Source organism: Emys orbicularis, chromosome 2, assembly GCF_028017835.1.
Source record: "Emys orbicularis isolate rEmyOrb1 chromosome 2, rEmyOrb1.hap1, whole genome shotgun sequence".
Lineage (NCBI taxonomy): Eukaryota > Metazoa > Chordata > Testudines > Emydidae > Emys > Emys orbicularis.
This window is the reverse complement of record NC_088684.1, coordinates 276,991,019-277,013,789: the sequence shown is the minus strand read 5'-3', so window position 1 is coordinate 277,013,789 and position 22,771 is coordinate 276,991,019. Positions and strand designations below refer to the sequence as shown.

The following is a 22,771-nucleotide window of genomic DNA, read 5'->3' as shown; positions in this document are numbered from 1 at the left end:
TGTGAATATTCAGTGGAACTAATCATAGTGCATAGAGCTAAACATGCACACAATTTCTTGCAGGATCAGAGCCCAAGTAAACAGCTGAAATAATTAAACATTATTTTTATCAGGATTATAAAAACATCCATTGGTGTATGTGCAAGATTCTGGGCAGTTACATCGATAAAACATAAAAAAAAAGAAGTATATGCTGTTGCCAACAACTGGCAGAAACAGTAGACTATCTGCAAATTAAATGTACAGTAAATGTAATAGAGAGAGCGTTAAAAAAAACCACCCCTATCTTACTCAATACTTTTTACATCTTTCCATAAAGGATGATGGAAAATTCGTTCCTTTCAGCAGAGAGCATAAAAGGTCAAGCTGATTCAGAAACTGCTCACATTTTAGGATTGCTCGCTAAAACGTTGATGGTCTTAAAGACACACTGTAGATTTAATGTGTGTCAGTGGCGTTACACTTTTTAAATTCTAGAAAAAATATCAAAAAGAAAAATGGGATCAGTAGAAAATAATTATTTTATCCATTTCATTTCACCATGACACATCAAAGGCTAACCGCCATCTTTTTTTAAACTTGTCAGCTGTGCTACCTGTCACTGGTTTTACTCATTTGGAGATAACACCATCAACACAAGAGAACATCAGTGTTCCAACATTATTTTTTATTTAATGAAGAGATTGTGAGCAGATCTGTGGTACAAAAGGATACATTTAGTAATTTTCTATTTGATAAATCTACAATACAAAATGACACAATATACATTTCAACAGGGGTGCTGGGAATAATTTGCATAGTGGGGGTGCTGAGAGCTATTGAACCAAACTGTGAACCCTGGATACGATAGAAACCACTTCAAGCCAGGGGGTGCAGCAGCACCCCCAGCACTCCTAGTTCCAGCACCTGTGCATTCCAAAATCTTCTGCTATAGCCAACCTACATTGCTTTACATTGTGAGGCCAAGCCAGCACTGGAGTGGAAGAGCTTTACAAAAAATGGAAGAGCTGTATTAAAAGAGAGCTTCAAAGCGATTTTTTGGCATTCCTTTAAAGAAGTAAAAGGAGCTGGTGGGGCTGGTGGCTCCCTAAAGCGATCTGCTGTCTGGTTAGTCCACCTTGAGCAAGAAAGCTGTGTTTCATATTCATTTTATATTGAACCCAGTAGTAGGGGATACATCATCATAATACATGTAGGGCTTTTAACTAAAACAGAGGATCTCAAAGCATTTTATAAATAAAATAATGAGACTTCGGCATCGCCCGTGTGAAATAGCTAGGCATTACCATACTCATTGGCAGCTGGAGAAAACAGTCAGAGACAGGGTATGAGACTTCCTGGTAGAACAGAAAATATAAACAGAAGTCCTGACACTCAGTCCCCAGATCTAGTCAGTAAATAATATTTCCTCTACACTGTTGGGGATTATAAAATATGTGTCTCTCATTGACATTAACTGGAGTGACATGGTTTAAAATTCCAGAAACTGGTTTGACTATTAAGGGATAAGAGTTCTGAGAGTAATACTATGTTACTGCCTAAGAAATAAAATGTTTTATAAATAACTGCAGACAGAAAACTTTACAGTTTTTTTCTTCTATGCTGTAGAAATCATGGTAATAGAACAAAGTTAATTCTGTCTGTTTCACTGACTAGATGGACTACAACAGAAACAGCATTATGAGATTCTACCTTCAAAATCTGGCAAACTGAAGTTGGAAAAGTAATATTTTAATATTTTAGAAGTTGTATATTTAGTTTAAACCATCAAGGTGCTATAAATCTTGAGCTAGCTTGTTAACCACATTGAGCAGTACCTCACTTTGTAAGTAGTACCTCACTTCGCTAGCCATTGATTTCAACTGGCCACACAAGGAGAAAGGTATGACTCAATGTAAGTAAGGTTGGCACAATCTAGCCCTTAGAAAAATTGTGGGTTCATGTTTTCTGAGCTCAAAAAGTTTTAGGACAAGACATAAACCAAAACCATTTGTAATAGAACCATAATACACAAGCACCCTAATGCCATACAGACATTAGTTACCATATTCATGGTCATGAACATTTAAGGAAGTGAATTGGGTTTAGAGAGGAAAATGAAAGTTGGAGGTAAAATAACCCCATGGTGATTATGGGACAAATTCTGCTCTCAGTTACACTGTTAAACTCCAGAGTAACTCCTGCAGGAGTCCTGCCTCAAATTCTCTACACCTGCAATGGGGATTACAAACCCCAGACTGAGCATAGACAGAGGCGCAGGGAAGAGTCTCTCCTGTTTACAAGCAAGCAGCTTGAGCACACCCACACTTAGCTGCTGGAACTGCCAATCATTACACCATTACAGGCGCAGAGCGTTTGAGGAAGGACTCCTGCACACTTTGTAAGGTGCCAGAAGGAAGCCCTGTTTTGCTGCACCTAAGGAACTCCACATCTGGGGAAGGTACAAAGCTTTCCCGCATGCTCCATCCCTGGGTGGATAAGACCAATAACAATGAGCTGAAATGTGTCATGAAAATGTGTGCGTACACCCCCCCCACCTCCCCCTACAAAGAGCTGATGGCTACAATGATTTTTCCAGCAGAACACTCAAATCCATATCATTATACCCTCAGATCTGTCAACATGAGACAACTGGACACCCTTTCCCCAATGTACTCTGTGTATAACGGTGAATGTACTGCAATGATTTGCAAATTCTTTAGGAGCCTTCACAATCTCTCAGTTCTTAAATGTGCCATGGTGTTATTGTGGCTGTAGTCTGGGCTGCACTTAAAGTGGTTCAGACAATATGGACTGAGGGATCATTCTGGATCTTCAGTGTAAAAAATAAATCTCAGGTTCAAAACTTTATTTACAGAAAATGTCTGACAGAAACAGTCACACAGATCCAAACACTGAAGTCAGTGGGAGTTTTGCTACTGATGTCAATGGAATCAGGACTTGGTCACTAAACTGTAAAAGGCTAGTCAGAATTAACACAAATACAGACACAATATGTCTTACTACCAGAGGCATGTGTCTTTTCCTGTGGTGTAGTTTGTGAGAGTTAAACCTGACTGAGATGTTTAGAACAAGAAGTTCGAAAGCTGGTTTTTGGTAAATGAAAAATTTCGATAATGATTTCTATAACACATTTGATAAAAAATTATATTAACTTTTGATTTTAAAAATTGACAAAAAAAATTAAAAGAAAAAAATGGAAAAGAAAAACAGAATCAGCCTTGAAATTTAGAATTCCACCCTCCCCGCATTTTTTAACCTGCTCTAGTGAGATGGGGAGTGGCCCTTTTTTTTTTTTTTTTTTTTTTTTTGCAAGAACTTATGGCTGTCATCTAGAGTTATCAGTGAACTACAATGCCTATTGCTGAGAGCTTTTCAGACATTGCAAGCTCTCAACTATAGATGCAGGGACTGTATCTTTTCTGAATTCATAGATTCAATGGATGTAATAAGAAGAAATGCAATTTCATCAAAATGCCAAGCATGAGTGCAAAAAAAATCATGAGAATGAAGTTTGAATGTCTGTGATCAGAATTCCATGATGGATTTTCAGGCTTAATTTATGTATATTTTTAGGTTTATTTATTATGATACATGGAAATCTGATAGAGTTGCTGAAATGTCCTGGAGGCATGTGTAGTCACTGAAAGGCTGTGGATGCTCCTGAAAAATGCTGGAGTGCCAAAAACTATAATGCTGGAGTCAGTGAAAACTGTGAGAGCTGCTGAAAGTGCTACAATCTAAAAATATATTCTTTTCTGGGCTCTCAAATTATCTTCTCCCCTTTATTATGTACCTTTGGTGACATGACATTTCAGTCATATACATTTTTGTTGTTAGAAAAGCACTTCACCTAACCAATGTCATATAGCTAGGCAAAATATTTGCAACAAAATTTGAAAACTATGAAATAAGAGGTATAGACATCTTCCAATTTGGAAACATTTAGTTAAAAACCTGAAAAATCTCAATCTTGATAATTGAGTGGCTACTGTTCTTTATCCAATTTTCAAGGGCAAAAACTTTGAGATAGTTAGACAAATATTAATTTTCACAAAATCATACACAATTTCATGAAAAAATATAGATTGTTTTTAACAGTCCTAGTAATCTTCCTAACAAGAACTACCATGTCCAATGTTGTACATACATTACAGACATTGAATAGAATATTCATAAGGCTATTCACATACTTAGGAGTTGTGACTCTAACAGATCCTCACTGCCAACTGGCAAAGCGTTCACTGTCATGTAACAGCAACTTCTATCACACCTGACAAACTCACTACACCTAACACATTACTGTCATAGTATTTATCTATAAAGAATGTCACGCATAGTATCAAATGAAAGCTTGTATCATACTGGTCATCTGAAACATTGCAAGATGTATCTGGGGTTCTAATTCAAGAAGTTGTATGCACGTACTAAAAATACGTTTAAACTATGTAACCAGGCACAGTTGATAAACAAAATGCTCCCAGACAAAGGAATGTTGATTTACTGCTTAGATCTGTGATGTGAATTAAGCAGGATAAGCCAAATATAAACTTATTTGCACCTGAGATGAACTGGAAGAACAAGTTAACAAGAGGCTGAGAAAGCAGCATGGTGTCAGCACACTAGAGCATAGACAGCAGGGGAAAAGGATCTTAACTGTGGGTGCTCTTCAAAACTATACCTTTCAAAGGTTTGCTGGACTATAAAAGGATGTGAAAAGAACCCCTTTAGTTCTTTGCACTCATGAAAGCTGGATCCTGGTGCTGAGCTGAGAGGGTGCTTTAGGTCAGAGGTTCTCAACCTTTTTCTTTCTGAGCCTCCTCCCCCCTCTCCCCCAAATTGCTATAAAAACTCCACGGCCCAGCTGTGCCACAATGACTGGTTTTCTGCATATAAAGCCAGGGCCAGCATTAGGGAGTAGCAAGCAGGGCAATTGCCTGGGGCCCCATGCCACCGGGGCCCCCACAAACTACATTGCTCAGGCTTCAGCTTCAGCCCCATGTGGTGGGGCTTTGACTTTGTGCCCTGGGCCCCAGTGTGTCTAATGCCGGCCCTGCTTGGAGGCCCCCTTGAAACCTGCTTGAGGCCTCCTAGGGGGCCGCAGACCCCTCGTTGAGAACGACTGCTTTAGGTGAGAAACTGACCTTCGACAAAGATTTAGCCTGTTGAAAGTTATGATTAGTGTCTTAGAAGCTTGTTGTTATACTTTTGTTTTATTTGTAACATCACTGTTTCCATTATTCTTACTCCACACTCACTTGAATCTGTGAATTTCTGTTCTTTGTTAATAAGCTTATTCTCTTTTTACTATAAAGTCATCTCAGTGCTGTGATATTAAGTAGAGTTTGCCTTCTCAGTTGACTCAAATAAGCTGGTGTGTACACTGTGGTCTCTGGAGGCAGCAGACTTGGTAATTACTGTGAGTGCCCAGTGACAGGGACCGGACACTACAGGGGAACACTTCTGGGAAGTTCGGGAACTGGGATACAGCAAGCGTTAATCTATAAGGCAAAGTAAGATCTGGCAGAGTTCTGAGAAGTTTGTCTGGGATCGCAAACAGACTGGTGTGACAAGGAGGCATCACCCAGGTTAGCACCAGCAAGTCTCTCTCTCTCTCTCTCTTGCAGAGCAGGGGGGTAATACAGTGATCTATGGTTTTGAATGCCTCAAGAAAGTGTCACAGGAGTATTAAGAAACAACAGCAGTATTCCACTTGCTGAAAAAGGGGTGGTCTCCTCCTTTGAGTCTATTGGATTTTCCCTTTTTGAAAATATCTGAGGCTAGGTCTACACTACCCGCCTGAATCGGCGGGTAGAAATCGACCTCTAGGGGATCGAATTATCGCGTCTCGTCGGGACGCGACAATCGATCCCCGAATCGACGCTCTTACTCCACCAGCGGAGGTGGGAGTAAGCGCCGTCGACGGGAAGCCGCGGAGGTCGATTTTGCCACCATCCTTACAGCGGGGTAAGTCGGCTGCGATACGTCGAATTCAGCTACGCTATTCGCGTAGCTGAATTTGCGTATCTTAAATCGACCCCCCCCTGTAGTGAAGACCTGCCCTAAGTATTTTTTAGGGGTGGGATACAGCCAGCAATTCAGGTGTTATACTTACATTAGTTAATCTCAGGGTAGATAAAAATCATTCTTATTCAAATTTGATTTTTTAATTTAAGGTTAGGATTTAATTTAAGGTTAATATAGGTTTTCTTTTAAAAAATAAACCTATTTAAAATTTAATATGAAAATGACAACTTAGGTCAAGACCTAAATGTATAATAATATATTACAATCATTTTAATTAAGTACAAAAATAATATTAAGTAGCACATGTTTGCTGCCATATTTTAAGGAAAGTCAAACCCCTGACTGGTAGAAATGGTAGATGGTGGCGTCAATATAGTGAGTGTCATACTCACAATGGTGGGAAGACTTTTCCCACAAGAATCTTTTGTGGAATTTCCAAAAAAATGTTCAGATTCTAGATTCATCCAATCTCCCCTGGAATCTTTACCATGCCATCCCCATCTCTCTGTTCCCTACTATCCCCAAATAAAGCCCAGATTCAACCACATCTCATTAATTCCTCTTGGAAGAGAGTTACTCAGGGCTTTTGTTTTCTCATCTGAATAATTTCAATCCCTTATTTTACATAATCCCTGATATTCATTTCTCTGCATTTCAGCTTGTCCAAAATGCAGCAGCTTACCTTCTCATGGGTGCCCCAGAAATGGGAGCACATTCCCACCATGTTAGATTCATTTATGCATTTCCTCTCCTGAACAAATAAACTCTTAAGTCTTGATTATTCGCTGTGTACCTTCCCACCCTGACACATACATACACAGAATGTACTGTGCCAGTAGTGTTATTTCTCTGACTTATCTCCATGCCATTCCCCATACATCTCAAATACTATACTTCTCTTTACCTCCACCCACTACAGCTACCACACTCAGAGAACAGCTCCTTCTTCCATGATACTCCACTGCCTGGGAGAGCTTCCCTGACCCTAACTGATTCTCTTTTCAAGTTTCCTCATAAGGACCCTTTCTTCTCCCTGGCCTATGACTCCCACCATGTAATAAAACAATCAACTCCAATCCCTCACAACCTAGCAGCTTCCCTTTGCTCAATAGGCTTCCCTGAAACCTGGCCATGGAATCGCTGTTCCCACCCCATCACTATTATCTTCTACATTAGCCTATAGTACACATTTTATTTGCATGTTTGGACTGTAAGATTGTGATGCATTCAGCATGAAAGACACAGTAAACTAAAGTGCATTTCTCATCTTTCTGTTTGTGTATGTACAGAGACTACATGCATCACCATGGTATCTCGGCTCCTATCTTCTTGAATGAAAATTATTTAGGTATATATGATTCTATCCACCTAAAAATACACAACACTAGGTTGGATAGGAATAAATATAATAATATATCATATCATTAATAAACCACTAGGTGGCACTTTTCAATTGGATTATAGCAGAGAGTGCCAATTCAAACAAAGTCTTGAAGAACTCTGGGAGGAGGAGTGTTTAATACTTTTTAGTAAAGGACTGGTATATAATAAACAAGATAAAATGAAAGCCATCTGAAAATGAGCCAGTAGGTTGTCAGCTAGGCCATGGTTTGTTTTAAAGTTTGGGAAGCAGTTATATTTTGTACTTGATTTCCACTCACATGGTAATCAGACCATAAGTTGAAGAGGCCTCAGTTCCTATGGGCAACATTTTTCCAGTCCAAACCTCTGAATGCAATACTATGCAGTACAGCATACAGGGCAGTTTACAAACATATCGACAGAAATTATTTCTGCATCTTTTGATATGTAAATGAGAATGAGAGGAAAAGACAGAAGGGCAAAGAAATTACAGGCTTGGGAACAAAGCAAATTTAGAACAAGCTCACTTAATGCTAATGAAAAGAAGGTGACCACAGCCATAACAGTTCCATACCAGCTTTCTCTGACACTAACTCAGTGTTACTTTGATAGTATCCTTTTATGTCTGCTTTACATTTACTTTGCACAGGGGTAAATGACTGACATAACAGGGTGCGATTCAGATCAGAGGGGGGCTGTGTCCCCCTGGCTGGGCAACCTGGGGTGCCTTGCAATGCCTTACTGTTGTAGTGCCCAACCTGGACCACTCACAAACAGCTTGCCAGCATGCAGGTCACCCCCAGTTGTGTTTGTGTAACTGCAGCCTGCCAGTCACACTCTGGATCTCAACAGCCTTGGTTATCCTGCAGGGTAATCCCAACACACCAGAAAAGTATGCCTTGTACTGCCCCGCTCTCTCCCAGACAGTCCAAATGCATTAAATCTGTTATTCCTTGAAGGGAATAAAATAACACCTTAAATGGAATTACCCAGACACTTAAGTTAAACACACTGGATTAGATAAAATAATAAAACAAGTTTATCAACGACGAAGAGAGAGATTTTAAGTGAGGACAAGTGATGAGGCATAAAAGGCAAAAATGGTTAGAAGAAAATAAAGATAAAAATGCTTTCTAGTGCCGAGCTTAACAAACTATATTAGATTCAAAGGAAAGTTTCTCACCACATGTTTCCAACAGCATTACTGACCAAACTTTCAGGTCAGGACCTCTTCCCCAGAGTCCAATGGCTGTTTCCTTTGTCCTCTCAAGTGTGGAGCATGAGATGGGCAGGGAGAGAGAGGGCAAACTTGGGGTGTTTGCTCCTCTTTTTTATAGTTTCAGTCCCTCTTTGAAAAGCATTTCCAGCTGGGAAGCAAGAGATAGGGGGTCTGATGGAGGAAGGAGACCTCATACTGTTTCTTTGCTAAGATGCAGATCTCTTTGTCCCTGTCCCCCCTTTCTTGCCAAAGAATGGCTACTTCACAGGTGATGGTCCATCAGCTTTGCTGACCCCTGAATGGGGCATCAGCTTGTCCTTTGTCTTTGAGAAACTGGTTTAGCCGCTCCCCAGACTTATCTGGGAAGCACACTTTAGTCATGATTTCAGCTCATGTTCAACTTCATATCTTTACACATTAACATTGCTATATGCATTTTACCATGATATTACTGATCCACAAGTTATGAGTTTTCAAACGATACCTCACAAGGCATGCCATGTACAAAGATTATAACAATAGTGTGTAGGATGTGAATACAGGGCTGCATTTCATCACAATGACTATACTGAGTGCAAGGCTGTGAACAATCCATGCAATATTGGCTGCAAGGGGCTGAAGCAGTCTTGCACAGTTGTCCTGAATATTTACTAGTCCAGAGAGAATCTGGTTGCCCAACAATACGTAATGGAGTTAAATGAAACAAAAAAATTTACTTGCTAGTTAATAAAAATTACTAGCCCTTGCAAGTAGAATTTTGCAAGGCTAGACTATAAAACAAACAGATTTCCTTGGTTAAAACAAATAAACTTAAATATAACTTGGCTTTTATTGATCAAAAATACTTCTTTTCTAATGTATCTTTGGACTTAGTCTAATAAATAGAGTTGTTAAAAAAAATTCTATTGAAATTTTTTGACCAATTATTGGGTTTTGATCAAATTAAAATTTTCAGAAAAAGTATCTGCTTACCTTGAAATTTTTCAATCTTACATCAGACAACCAAAACTCCTAAACAAAAATTTTTTGGCAAACAAACATTTTCAATGTGTGGCTGTTCTGTTTTTTTTTACAACAAGTTTAACTATTGAAACCAAAATGAAAACATTAAAATGTCAAGCAAAAATGAAAAAAATGTTTATGGGGAAATTTTCCAGGGAAAATGTCCTCATTTCCTGACCAGCCCTACTTTTAATATTGTTTGGGGATTATAAATATTTGTTTGTATGCCTGAATGGATGAATGTATGCATGAATGGCCCTGAACTTTATCTAGAACATTAGCAGTAGAAAGTCATGCTAAAGATGTTTAAAAGACAGTTTTCCATTGTAATAAAGTTTAGGACTTGCATCTATGATCTTACATCACAATAATTTGGACATTCTTTATAAATATGTTCTTTGAATACTAGTGTTATAACAAACACCAAACCTCAACACACATGAACACCGCATATTTAGAAAACTAGTAATGGTAATTTTAGGTTTCAGAGGAAGTGGGTTGTAGCCCACGAAAGCTTATGCTCTAATAAATTTGTTAGTCTCTAAGGTGCCACAAGTACTCCTGTTATTTTTAATGGTAATTTTAGTCTCTTTACTAGCAGTAAATGACTGACAAGTCAGTTCTCTCCTCTGCCTAAAGCTAGCTAGAACATTCAACTAAATGGATGAGTGCAGCCACCATAACCAGCCATGGTCTTGCAGAGAGAAGCTGAGATAGTTGGGCTAATTGGGTTGAGGGCCCACTTAAATTAGCATAGTGTCCTAGAATTGGATGCAATATTGGATATCACTACATCTCTTGCGATTGGACAGCAGGAGATGTAGAGATAAGAACATAAGAAGACCATACTGGGTCAGAACAATGGTCCATCTAGCCAAGTATCCACTCTACTGACAGTGGCCAATGCTAGATGCTTCAGAGGGAATGAACAATTATTAAGTGATCCGGCCCCTGGTGTCTAGTCCCAGCTTCTGGCAATCAGAGGTTTAGGGACACCCGGAGCATGGGGTTGTGTCCTTGACCATCCTGGCTAATAGCCATTGATGAACCTATCCTGACAGATGCATATCATCTACATCAGTGGTCCCCAACCTGGATGGTGCACCCCATAGGGGGTGGGTGCAGGAACATTTGGGAAGGTGCAATGGGGCCAGCACCGCTCTGCCCCAGCCCCACCCCCAGGCGCAGCTCTGGCCCCTGGCCGCTGCCCCACTCCTGGCCATGGCCCCAGCCCCGGCCCCCAGGCCCAGCTCCCAACCCCAACCGCGGCTCCAGTCCCCCTCCCAGCTCCCGGCCCTGGCTCCTGACCATGGCTCCAGGGGACCACAGAAAGATTCCATTAAGGGTAAGGGGGGATGCAACAGAAAAAGTTAGGGGGGACCACTGATCTATATATTGCTGGTATTTCCAACCACAGATATTCACACTCTCTACTACTGATCTAAAAAAAAATCAATATTGAAGACCCTTTCAACACCACTACAATGCATATAGTTCATAAACCAGTGAACTCCCAAATCAGATGTGTGCATACCACCAGAATGTCCATCTCAGAAGAACAGACATAGTTCTGGTAGGCATTTTAATGCCAAGGTCAGCAAATCATGTAACAATCTGTAACATTTCTTACCTCAGCATAGGGCACACTGTTGGTGCTTAACAAATAATAAGAATGAGAATTTACCTACAACTGAGCAGTGCTCAAAAAGGTGCAAAGTTATTTCCTGCTGTCCTGAACCTTTTTAGTCTGATCCTTACAGCCAAGAGCCTTAACAGAAGCGAAGGGACAAATATATAACCACAGATGGGAAATGCTTTTTGAGAAAGTAAGATCTGATCCATGGATCTGAATGATCCCTAAATATACATCTACAGTATGTGTGTTCTGAATTGACACCTCAAAGAGAGAATTTACATGTTGCTCAGTTAGAAGGATGATGCTAGGTTCTATAAAGGAAACAGTTAGGAGCTAGAGTCAAAACCCCTCCCTCCTTTTCCAGTGTCCCCAACATAATTTAAACATAACTAGTAATGCATTCCTATTGACCTGCTTTTCTTCATTGCCACAGGCTGATGTCACATTCTGTTTTCTTCCCTACTAAAACTGCTTACTTAGCATTGCTATTTCTTAATGACCTTTATGATATGAGGTTTAGAGCAAGGCTGATCATGAGATTTGGCAGTTCCCTAAATAGGTTTCATTCTTAATTTGTAGCTCTACTTCATCCTCCATATCGGACATTGGTCGTTTTCTTTTTACTAAGCTGTAAACTATGTTGAAAATTTTGCTGGTTATTGCAATATTTTTTTCAGTAAATTTATCAATCACTGTAGTGAGAGGTTCTTTTTTAGATTCATTTAAAATATTTATAACTCTCAAATGAGAGCTTGATTCAAAATGTTCCTTCATTTTTTTTCTTAATGAAGCTTGCTGAACTTTTTTATCAGTTCCGATGCTTTAATAGTACACTTTCGCCATTCCGAAGAAATGTGTAAAGATTTTCCTCCAAGGACCCCAAATGTGACGTATTTGCACAGTGGGAACAGCCAAGCTTTTTGCCTTCAATTATCAAGCCATTATATTTCTTTAAAAAATATTGTGCCTGCTCGGAAGTCCAACAATTGGGTACTAAATTTTCACAATCATGTAAATCCTCTTCTATTGCGGACACATTTTCAGATGATTCATCACCAAAATTATTGTCATCGGCATTTTCAGTATTTAAATCATTATTTTCACTACTAGAATTACTGACTAATGATTTTGTCATTTTATTGGAAAACCAATCACTAATGCTTTTCTGGCATTTCATTATGAAGGGTAAATAATATTGAATAGAAAACTTTAATCTTCGAATAACAGTCCAGTTAGTATTACACACCGAAATATCACATGCAATTTACTAGAAACAAACAGACTGACTATGACTCACTGATTGTGTTGAATTGTATAGAAAACAGTTGAGCAAGTGCACGAACAAGGCAAGTGCGACCCCTGTTAATAAAATAATAAACTAGACATTTGTCTTGCATCAGCACGAACTTGGATGCGACCGAGTCGCAGCCTGCGATGACATTAGACATGCACGCGCATAGCAACATAAATCTTAATTTATCTGTTGTAGAAACGGCTCTAACTGCTCGAATTTCGCGTCCCTTTGCATTTGAAGTTTATTTTGTACACCGTATTATTTTCTACACCGTTTTATAAGATTAAGATTATTCGGTTTTGAGTTCATTTTATAACATTTGTTTTCATAACAATTTTTAACAACCGGTTCTAAAACTGCTTCAAAATTTAACAACTGGTTCGCGTGAACCGGTGTGAACCGGCTCCAGCTAAGCACTGGTTGGGGGTGTGTAGTTACTCAAGGCCTGCCGCTATATGCCTGCCATTTGGGCTATGTTTTGTTCATACTATTGCTGACTTAACTGGTTCGTGGTTATTACATGTTTTGATTGACAACCTACGTTGCTTCAATTTCCTGGTGTTTTGGGATTGCTGTTTTGGAGTGCATCAGAGCGTAACACAAATGTGAAGGGTGTGTATGTCTGAGTATAGAAGATTCCTTAAACTAGGATATTTTGTTCATGAACAGAGACAGTTTATTGGTGCATCAACACACATATAACAAATATTTCTGGATATGCAAGTGAGTATTATTAGCCTAGGGGTGCCATTTGGCCAGTTTCTTGGTAGAAGTTACCTTTAACATCAGTTGTAGACATAAATTATCCAAGGGTGTCAAAACATACACCCCATAAACTGGATTCATTCCCCTGGATGTATTCTCCAGCCTAGCACTTAATTACATGTGCAAGCCCATCTTCCACCGCTGGGTCCCTTCTGCCCCACTGCACTGAATCAGTACTGTCAGAAGTACTGCTTCCTTGCAAGGCGTGAGGAGAAGTATGCAGATTCCTTTTGGGAAACCACCACCATAAAATGGTAGGAGGGCTTGAACAACCTGTTGAAAGGAAACCCCTCAGAAAAGTCAAAGCATCACATTAGCACTTCCTCTCCAAAAGCCAAAGGCAGCTGAAATTCACAGCAGGGATCTCCTCCTTGGACCAGCCCAGCAACAGTGAACAGCACAACTGGATTTGGAAGTTAACTAAGTTGGGATTTTTAAATAGCTCATAGTGAATTTATTAATTTAAGATTAATCATTTCACCAGGCCTAGTAATCATTTCACCATTTGGCTATGCACTAGTATTTTTCATGTAACATTTAACACTTCCTTTAACACTTAGTTCCATAAAACAATTTCACTATGAATACAGAATCTAGGAGTAGATGAATGATTTCAGTGGGAATTTTCTTGGAACAGATATCAATGTCCATGACAGTCACTGTTATTAAAACTGCACTTCTTCTAATGCCTGAGCCAGATTAATCAAAGGGAGAAATGATAGTCAAAAGCAGTATATTTTTTCTGTGTTAGTGCAGGCAAATGCATATTTGAATATATACTCTAGGAGTCACACACTGAAATCTAAGAGACCTCCAGGGGATCACGAAATAGGGGTCATAGTAAAGGGACGTTGCTGACACCTGGCAGTTTGGCAAGTTTTGCGGTGTTGAATCCCACAGAGATTGCGCAGGGGAGAAGAAACTCATTATGCACCACATGGCTCAATCAGAGGGAAATCCCCATTCCATTATGGGAGATGTAGTCCTCGAGGGAGCCCAGCCCATAAGAGGGAATTGGGCCTGAACTACAATTCCACAAGGCCATGTGCTGATAGGGAAATGCAGTTTCATGTTTTGTTGAACTGATTCAAAATGAAATGCATTGTGCCCGATAAAAAATGAAATATTTCAATTCAGAATATTTAATTTCAATTTTCTCAACTGAAAATAAAAAAATTTCCCCATGAAAAATTTTGATTTTGTGGAAACTGCAAAATTCCTAGCCAGCTCTAGAAATGAACTTTTTACCACAAGGTAATAGCGGTTTTCCCTCTCAGAGCCTCCCTGGAACCCAAGTTCATCTCAAGCGTCCCAAAGAGTGTATAGGGGTCTGTGCAAAAAAGAGGTTTTTATGGCAGCACTTTGCCCTTTTCATCAATAGAGGGAGTAGAGAACTCTTTCCCCTCTGGAGCTTCTGGCCATATGGCTTATACAAATATAATATAACACTAATAATTGTAATGAAAATATAAATATAATAAACATATTCTTCCAGCTGAGAAACACCTTACCTACAAATGATAATAAATTGTTGGTTTTTTTTTAAACAAAGTTCTTACTCAGGACTTCCATTCTAGGTACTTTAATGCTACAATCTGCTTTTCCTTTGCATCACTAGATTATTTATTGTTTTCACACTGAAAATGCCAGGGTACATTTCTTACCTTCATACTGAAAAGTATGTTTGCTCTGTGAACTGGTGACCTTGTCAGAGGCCCCTACTTCAAGGAAAATGTTATACATTTTTATTTGTTTTCTGATCATCTTACCTTCCACTCACATTACAACTGCAGAGAAAATCCCCTAAAAGCTTAAAACTGAAAAAAAAAAAATGCAACTGGTCTCCTTCTCACAAAATCTAATTATAGGTTACTTTCTTTCTCCTTTCTCCTCCATCTAGGTACAGTAAGCTGGATGTGTATATTTTAAACGTTATTGTATCCAGAAAATTGGGGGGGGGGTGTTTCTTTTAATAAAACTGTGAGGTCCAAGTTCACCCGTGGCATAACTCCATAGATTTCAATGGAGATACATCAAGGATGAATTCAATCCTGTATCTGAATTGCCATGTGCATCAGAACGTTAATTAGGTCTCTCATCCTTAGTTTTTATTTTCAATACGAAGTCAGCATGAATTATCCAATTCATAAAAAGTACAGTCACAGCACAAATAAATTCTGAAAATGTAATTTTAACTGTCAAAGAAGTTCAACAGTGCTGATGAATAGGGATTTTTTCTTTACAAGCTGTCTGTGCATTGCAGCACATCTTTTTCTTACCTTTAAACGCCACTGTTTTGACACTGTTTAGAAGTTCCATACATCTTATTTCCTCCTCATGAATCTCCAGCTGAAATCTGCATTCTGGGTGGATGCCATTCACCTGTTTAAAATGAACAAACAGGCCTGGGTCTTAAAGCTTTTTAATTAAAATGATCCATAATGGATGCAACTACCAATCAAAGAATTCACAATTTGTATTCATTATTTTAAGCCCTTAAGAGTGTGCTAGGGACAGTCCTTTCTCAAAGTTCATGCATTTTAGCTTTTCAAAATGAAACATTAATATAATGCTCTTCCATAAAAAGAAGTCCTCCTCAACTCCTTTCTGAAGCATTCCAAAACCAACATTGCCATTTACAAAAAAGAGCCCTTGACAACATAGTGTATTTACCAATGTTCTTCTGAGAAACTTTCCCTCCGCCCTACAGAAAGACAGTGTGTCAATCTGTACTCCAATATAACATCCTTAATGGGGCGACAAGTACATTTTTGATTTTTTAAAGAAAGCTGCTTCAGTTTAGAAAAGCTGAATTTGCATCAGTATGTGTGTCAAGCAATCAAACTGCACCATCTTTAATGTAATAACATTTGCTTTTCTTTGTCATAGTGTGACCATTACCTTCTGGGGGTCACAATACTTCATTACCTATTCTTTGATTTAAGCAAGTAGTATGCAGTGGGAAACTCAGTTTAAAACAGAGCTGTGTTGTTATCATTATTCATCCTTTGCTTATAGTACTGCCCACAATACGCCAGGCACTTTCAAGACAGTCAAGAAGGGAGGGTCCCTGCTCATGAGCACTGACTGTTAGGTAGATAGAGGCTAGAGGAAGGGGAACAACAAATAGAGATTTTTTTTATTCAAGTCAATGAGATTCATGGCAGGCAGCACAGTAGGAGAACTGGAGGAATGAACTCAAGAAGCTCACACGATGCACAGGAGTCTGCACGGAACAGGTGACTGTGCAATACATTGACAAGCACGAGGGTAAGGGTGGAAATGTTGGCAGAGTTGAGGGGGTAAGGACAACAGAAAATATTTATAATACATTTATAATAATAATACATTTTAGTCTTTAGGAATACAGCAGCAAGATTAAGCAAATGAAACAAAATTATAAGGCAGTAAGACTTTGCTGAACTGTTCAATCATGTGCACATTTTGTAATTCACACACAAAGTGATGGTCTCTCTCTCTCCCCTTGTCAGCAAAGATTTAATAATAGAGTCCTGTAACGAGGTCTAATTTACAAAACACCATTACTTTTGCATAATATTAGAACATCAGTTAGTACACTATGAAATATTATAAATAAGTGAGAGGCAGGATGGTCTTGGGTTTAAGGCAGTGGCGTGGGTCAGGAGATCTAGGTTCAAGTCCTGGTTGTGCTGCAGATTTCCTGTTTGACCTTGGGCAAGTCAATTAAGACCAGATTTTCAGGAGTCAGAGCACTGGATATTCTATACAATCTGGCCATAGCATCACAGTGGAAGTTCATGAGTGTTAAGCACTTCTGAAAACTTGACCCTTGTTCTCTGAGCACCTCATAGACTTTGGCTAGGTCTACACTACCCGCCTGAATCGGCGGGTAGAAATCGACCTCTCGGGGATCGATTTATCGCGTCCCGTCAGGACGCGACAATCGATCCCCGAATCGACGCTCTTACTCCACCAGCGAAGGTGGGAGTAAGAGCCGTCGACGGGAAGCCGCGGAGGTCGATTTTGCCGCCGTCCTCACAGCGGGGTAAGTCGGCTGCGATACGTCGAATTCAGCTACGCTATTCACGTAGCTGAATTTGCGTATCTTAAATTGACCCCCCCCGTAGTGTAGATGTAGCCTTTGTCTACACAGCAATGTAAGCCTAGGATTAGTGGGATTCGAGTCAGCTGACCCATGTCAAGAAATCCTGGGCTTGAGTGTCTACACTGCATTTTAACCCTAGGTTAAGGATTTTCTGACCCATACTGGAACCTAGGGCTCTGGCGTCCACACTGCAGTGCAAAGACCCGAGTCAAAGTAATCCTATCCCAGAGTGCCTTCCTCCCCCCAGTGTTGACACTCTAGCACTATGAATATGTTGCACTGTGGGAAAACTCTCATTCCCATGTGCACCTATTCTGAGGATAATTAGGACAGCAGTCTCCATGGCTGTCAAACTATTAAAATGAAACTGCGATTCTTAATTATTTATAATGGGATGTTCAGTGAAGGTGGTTTTGTTTGGTTGTTTTTTTATCTATTTATTTTTGTCTGTTTTGAAGTTTGACATAAAATGTAGGTTTCAGAAGAAAAACAGAGACACACCCCAGCCTGCCTGCTTCTGGCTGCAGAGCAGTGAAGTGCATCCCCCGGGGCTGGGGTGCAGTGTGCTCCAGCATCCTCGGGAATCTCTTATCCCTGCCCCTCCTGCACCCTGGGAGGCAGGGATAAGGGATCCCCCGGAGGCTGTGGGGAAGTTTTGGGGTTGGTTCGCACTCACCACCCTCACAGTGCATATTGCCAGGGCACCTCTGCACACACAGCCCCGTGGTGAGCAGGGGGGAAGGGAGAGTGGAGCGGGTACCAAGTGGCTGCCCTGCATGGAGAGGGAGGAGCCAGGGTCCTGGGGGTCATCCTCCCCCAGCCATGCTGAGCCGGTAGCTCTGCCGCTCCCCCTCCCTGCAAGGCAGCTGCTTAGTTCCTGCTCCACTCTCTGGCCCTTGCTCCCAGGCCCGCCCTGCCCTCCCTGGGGCTGAGTGTGCAGGAATGCCTGGGTGGCATGCACCAAAATCTAGCTGTGCTCTTGTGACCAGGAAGCAGCTGTCTTTACAAAAATCATCTTCTGATTGGTCTCCACTGAAAACCCTGCAGACTCTCTGGTAGTGTGCTAGCAGACAATGGGTTAATGCTGACCTGAGCGGCTGCCTTTGTAAAGGGAGGTGTGGCTTCTGTTTGCAATAGTGTGCAACATATTGTACCACAGATTGTCCACTTAGAGAGGACTAAGGAAATTCCCCCAAGGAACTTGGATACATCCGGAGGACTTCCTGAACCCAAATCAAGCCTGGGCTGTGTGCATACAGGAAAGCAATCGGGCTCAAACTCAAGGTCCCAGTTTAACATGGGCTCGGACCCTCCAGCCCTGGACCCTAGGTCTGAGCCCCAAGTTAACACAATTGCTATGTGGACACAAGGGGGGGTTAGGCTTGAGCCCAGGCTCGAGCCTGGGCTTACATTGCTGTGTAGACATACCCTTTAAGGCCAGAAGGGACCACCATGATCATCTAGTCCAGTGGTCCCCAACCTTTTAGTGTGGCGGGTGCCGGATGACTAGCTGCCGAGGACCGTGGCTGCCAGACAAGCAGCCGCCAAAATGCCGCCGAGAAGTGGCAACGCCAAGAAGCGTCGCCGCCGAAATGCCGCCGAAAATCAGTGGCATTTCGGCGGCAACACTTCTTGACTTTGCTGCTTCTCGGCAGCATTTCGGCATTTGCTTGTCCGGCAGCCAGTAGGCGGGCGCACATAAATACCGCGTTGGGGACCCCTGATCTAGTCTGACCTCCTGCACATTGCAGGCCACAGAACCTCACCCACCCATTCCTGTAATAGACCCCTAACCTCTGGCTGAGTTACCTGAGTCCTCAAATCATGATTTAAAGACTTCAAGTTACAGAGAATCCACTATCTACACCTGTTTAAACCTGCAAGTGCCTGTGCCCCAGGCTGCAGAGGAAGGCCAAAAACCCCCGGTGTCTCTGCCAACTTGACCTGGTGGAAAATTCCTTCCCAACCCCAAATATGGCGATCAGTTAGACCCTGAGCATGTGGACAAGACCCACCCGCCAGGCACCTGGGAAAGAATTCTCTGTAGTAAATCAGAGCCCTCCCCATCTAGTGTCCCATCACCGGTCACTGGAGATATTTGCTGCTAGCAGTCGCAGATCGGCTACATGCCATTGTAGGCAGTCTCATCATACCATCCCCACCATAAACATATCAAGCTCAGTCTTAAAGCCAGTTAGGTTTTTTGCCCCGATTACTGGCTGTTCCAGAACTTCACTCCTCTGATGGTTAGAAATATTTATCTAATTTCAAGATAAAAAAAGTTTATATCCATTTGTTCTTGTGTCTACATTGGTGCTTAATTTAAATAACTGCTCCTATTCCCCGATATTTATCCCTCTGATATATTTATAGAAAGCAATCATATCTCCCCTCAACTTCTTTTGGTTAGGTTAAACTAGCAAAGGTCTTTGAGTCTCTTTGCATAAGATAGGTTTTCCTGATCATCCTAGTAGCCCTTCTCTGCAGCTGTTCTGGTTTGAATTCATCTGTCTTAAACATGGGAGACCAGAATTGCACACGGGATTCCAGATGAGGTCTCACCAGTGCCTTGTATAATGGTACTAATACTTACCTGTCTCTACTGGAAATACCTTGCCTGATGCATCCTAGGACTGCATTACCCTCAGTTTCCCATTTGTAAAATGGAAATGTTACTTCCTTTCTCCCACCTTTCCTCTATACTGTCTATTAAAATCATAAGCTCTTCAGAAAAGGCACTGTCTCTTACTCTGTATTTGCACAGTGCCAAGCACAATGGAGCCCTGATATAGGTTAGGGTTTCTAAGTGTAATAATAATAATAATAATAATAAAAACCTGCGAGTATTATTATTTTATTATTCCTAATTATCTGTATTTTAGTAGCACTCAAATGCCCAATCCGGATCAGGGCCATAATGTGCTAGGTGATGTATAAACCAATAGGAAGATACAGTCCATGCCCCAGTAGCCAAGAAACTGTCAAAATAAATGAAGTATATTTTGTGATGTGTTATCCTGTTTTATAATGTCTTGATCTGCCAATTTGCAAAAATTCGGTAATCTGCACTATGCCTCCTACTCATTGTTATTTATGATTAGTGCTAGTGTGAATTACAAACAACAATTTACTGGAGAACCACCAATGCAGAGTGTAAATCATACTGTAAACAGTTTGGCAAAGAAACTTGTGAAAAAACTTCCATCACAGGATTGAAAGGATTGCGCAAACTGAGATTTAATAAAGATGGTTACTCCTTTGAGAAAATACAATTCTGTAGTACCCAAAGACTACAACTAATGCAATACTTCTTTTTCAAATGCCCACTGCATGTCAGATGCATGTAACAACATCCATTTTCTAATACAGAAACCAGTTTAATTCAGATGTACTTTATCAGAGTTTAAAAGTTTAGGGCCCAATCCTATACAGTACTGCTGATTGGTCTTTTAGGCTCTCTTTCCCCCTGTTCTACCAAAGAATAGTTTACATAAGTAGTCAATATAGACCTGTGCTGTCGTACACACTTAGCTGGACTGCTGTAGTTTAGTGTCTGTCAGCATTCCCATTAATAAATCAATTTTTCAGGCACCTGAGATACAATAATTTTACCACAAAAATTTGCTTCTGGCAGCCATTTTGCATTTACCATCAGTATGGCTTACCAAGTTTGGTGCACAATAGTCTGTGTTTTTAAATTTACAATGCAGAGAAGGTAACTGTTCTGTTGTTAGATGCTTTTGTGTGTCTCCAGTTGAGCCATGAACTAGTTAATAAAATAGTCAATAAACAACATAATTTTAGATTCAATTAAAACAAGGAAGGTTTTACAGCAACTAATTTCATAAGGATTTTAGTGTCATTATTATTACATGCACAGTATAGAAGTTAGTTAAACAACATCATTTTTACCCTAATCAACACACTCCAGGGAGTAAAACTCTTTAGCCATAAATAATAACCACTTCCAAACTCTCCTCTGACAATACTCTAAGAACATCTCAAACCTCTGCTGGGACCGTTTCCCGTTTTCGTTTGAATCAGTTAAAAAAAGAAAAGACAAATACATACAAATAATATAAAGGGCCAAATTATGCTCTCATTATATTGGTGTAAATAAAGGATAACTCCGTTTAAATAAATTACATTATTATGGATTTACTTCGGTGCAAATGAGAGCAGACTTTGGCTCTGAGGCTTATTGAAACCCACAAGGGGAAGAGCGTTCAGATTAAGGGTTTTCACTACCCCACTGTGCTAGATATTGCAGCACATAAGTCCCAAATGTCACTCACTGCCTTCTCTCCCTTGATGTGCACAAAGCGGCATGTTAAAGATAAAAGGCTAGCCTTAACGTCGAGTGAATGACCTTGACGAGTAAATACTCCAGCGGTGTAATTAATGCAGCATCAGCCCGATGATACATTTGGCCCCACTCCACATGTTCGCTAAGAGCTCGAGTCTCCTTCTCTAGAGTTAAGTGGGAGCAGGATCGGGACCCAGGTCTGTTTAATTTAACTACTGAGAGGGTTGAGTCATTTCTTTCTCAGTGAATAGCTTGGGCATTTTCAGGAGACACCCAAGCAAAGGGCTGCTGTAGCGCCTGCCCCGCGGTGCACCTGGCTGGGATGGGCACAACCCGTTCTATAATCACCGCGTTCACACTGGGCTTACACCGCTCGATCCTGTACAAGCGGGCGAGCCCCTTCACTGCACGAACCAACCACGCCCCACGCCTGCTCCTTTCCAGCTGAACCCAGGCGCGTGTTCTCCGCAAGTCAGGGGGTTACGAGAGCCCCCCGCTCTGTCCCCTGCATAGCCTGGGGCCGCCCGCGCGGGTCACAAAGGAATCGCACCGCACGTGAAAGTCGCCGCCTGGCTCACACCGCGCGGCCGGAGCCCCCCGGGGACACGCGCTGCGGGCTGGCTCTCAGCACGGGGATTGCGGGGCGAGGTCTCGCTCCTGCCCCGCGGCAGCAGCAGCCTCCCTTTGCCTCTGGCAGGGCCGGGCTGTGTCCTGAACCAGGCACCTCTCCCCGCAGCCAGGAGCCCAGGGCCCCCGGGGGAGGCGGAGGCGAGCGGCGGACTTACCGGCCCCACGCTGCAGCAGGCGGCGAAGAGAAGGAGCAGCAGGTTCCGCATCCCGAGGGCGCCCCGCGAAGCAGCACAGCGGGAGAGCGCTCCCGGGCCACACACATAGGGTCCGCGGGAGAGCCGCCCGCACACGTGGGCAGCCGGCACCTGCCCCGGCTGCTGCCTCTCAGCCAGTCCACTCCCCGGGTCCCGTCCGGCTGCTCCTGCGCGGCCAACTTCCAGCCCAGACTGACACCACCTGCCTGCCCCGCTGCTGCCGCTGCTGCTCCGGGCGCCTCCTCCTCT

The 22,771-nt window shown here is 41.5% G+C and overlaps 1 protein-coding gene across 1 annotated transcript in view; it reads right to left on the bottom strand.

Moving 5' to 3' along the window:
* Positions 1-22,534, bottom strand: part of VIPR2 (vasoactive intestinal peptide receptor 2) — an 89,310-nt gene extending 66,776 nt beyond the window's left edge. The window contains exons 1-2 of the mRNA XM_065399058.1: positions 22,484-22,534; positions 15,585-15,687 (exon numbers count right to left, since the gene is read on the bottom strand). Coding sequence (XP_065255130.1) covers positions 15,585-15,687; positions 22,484-22,534 — 154 coding nt within the window. The remainder of the gene's footprint in view (positions 1-15,584; positions 15,688-22,483) is intronic.
* Between the last annotated feature and the right edge of the window lie 237 nt (positions 22,535-22,771).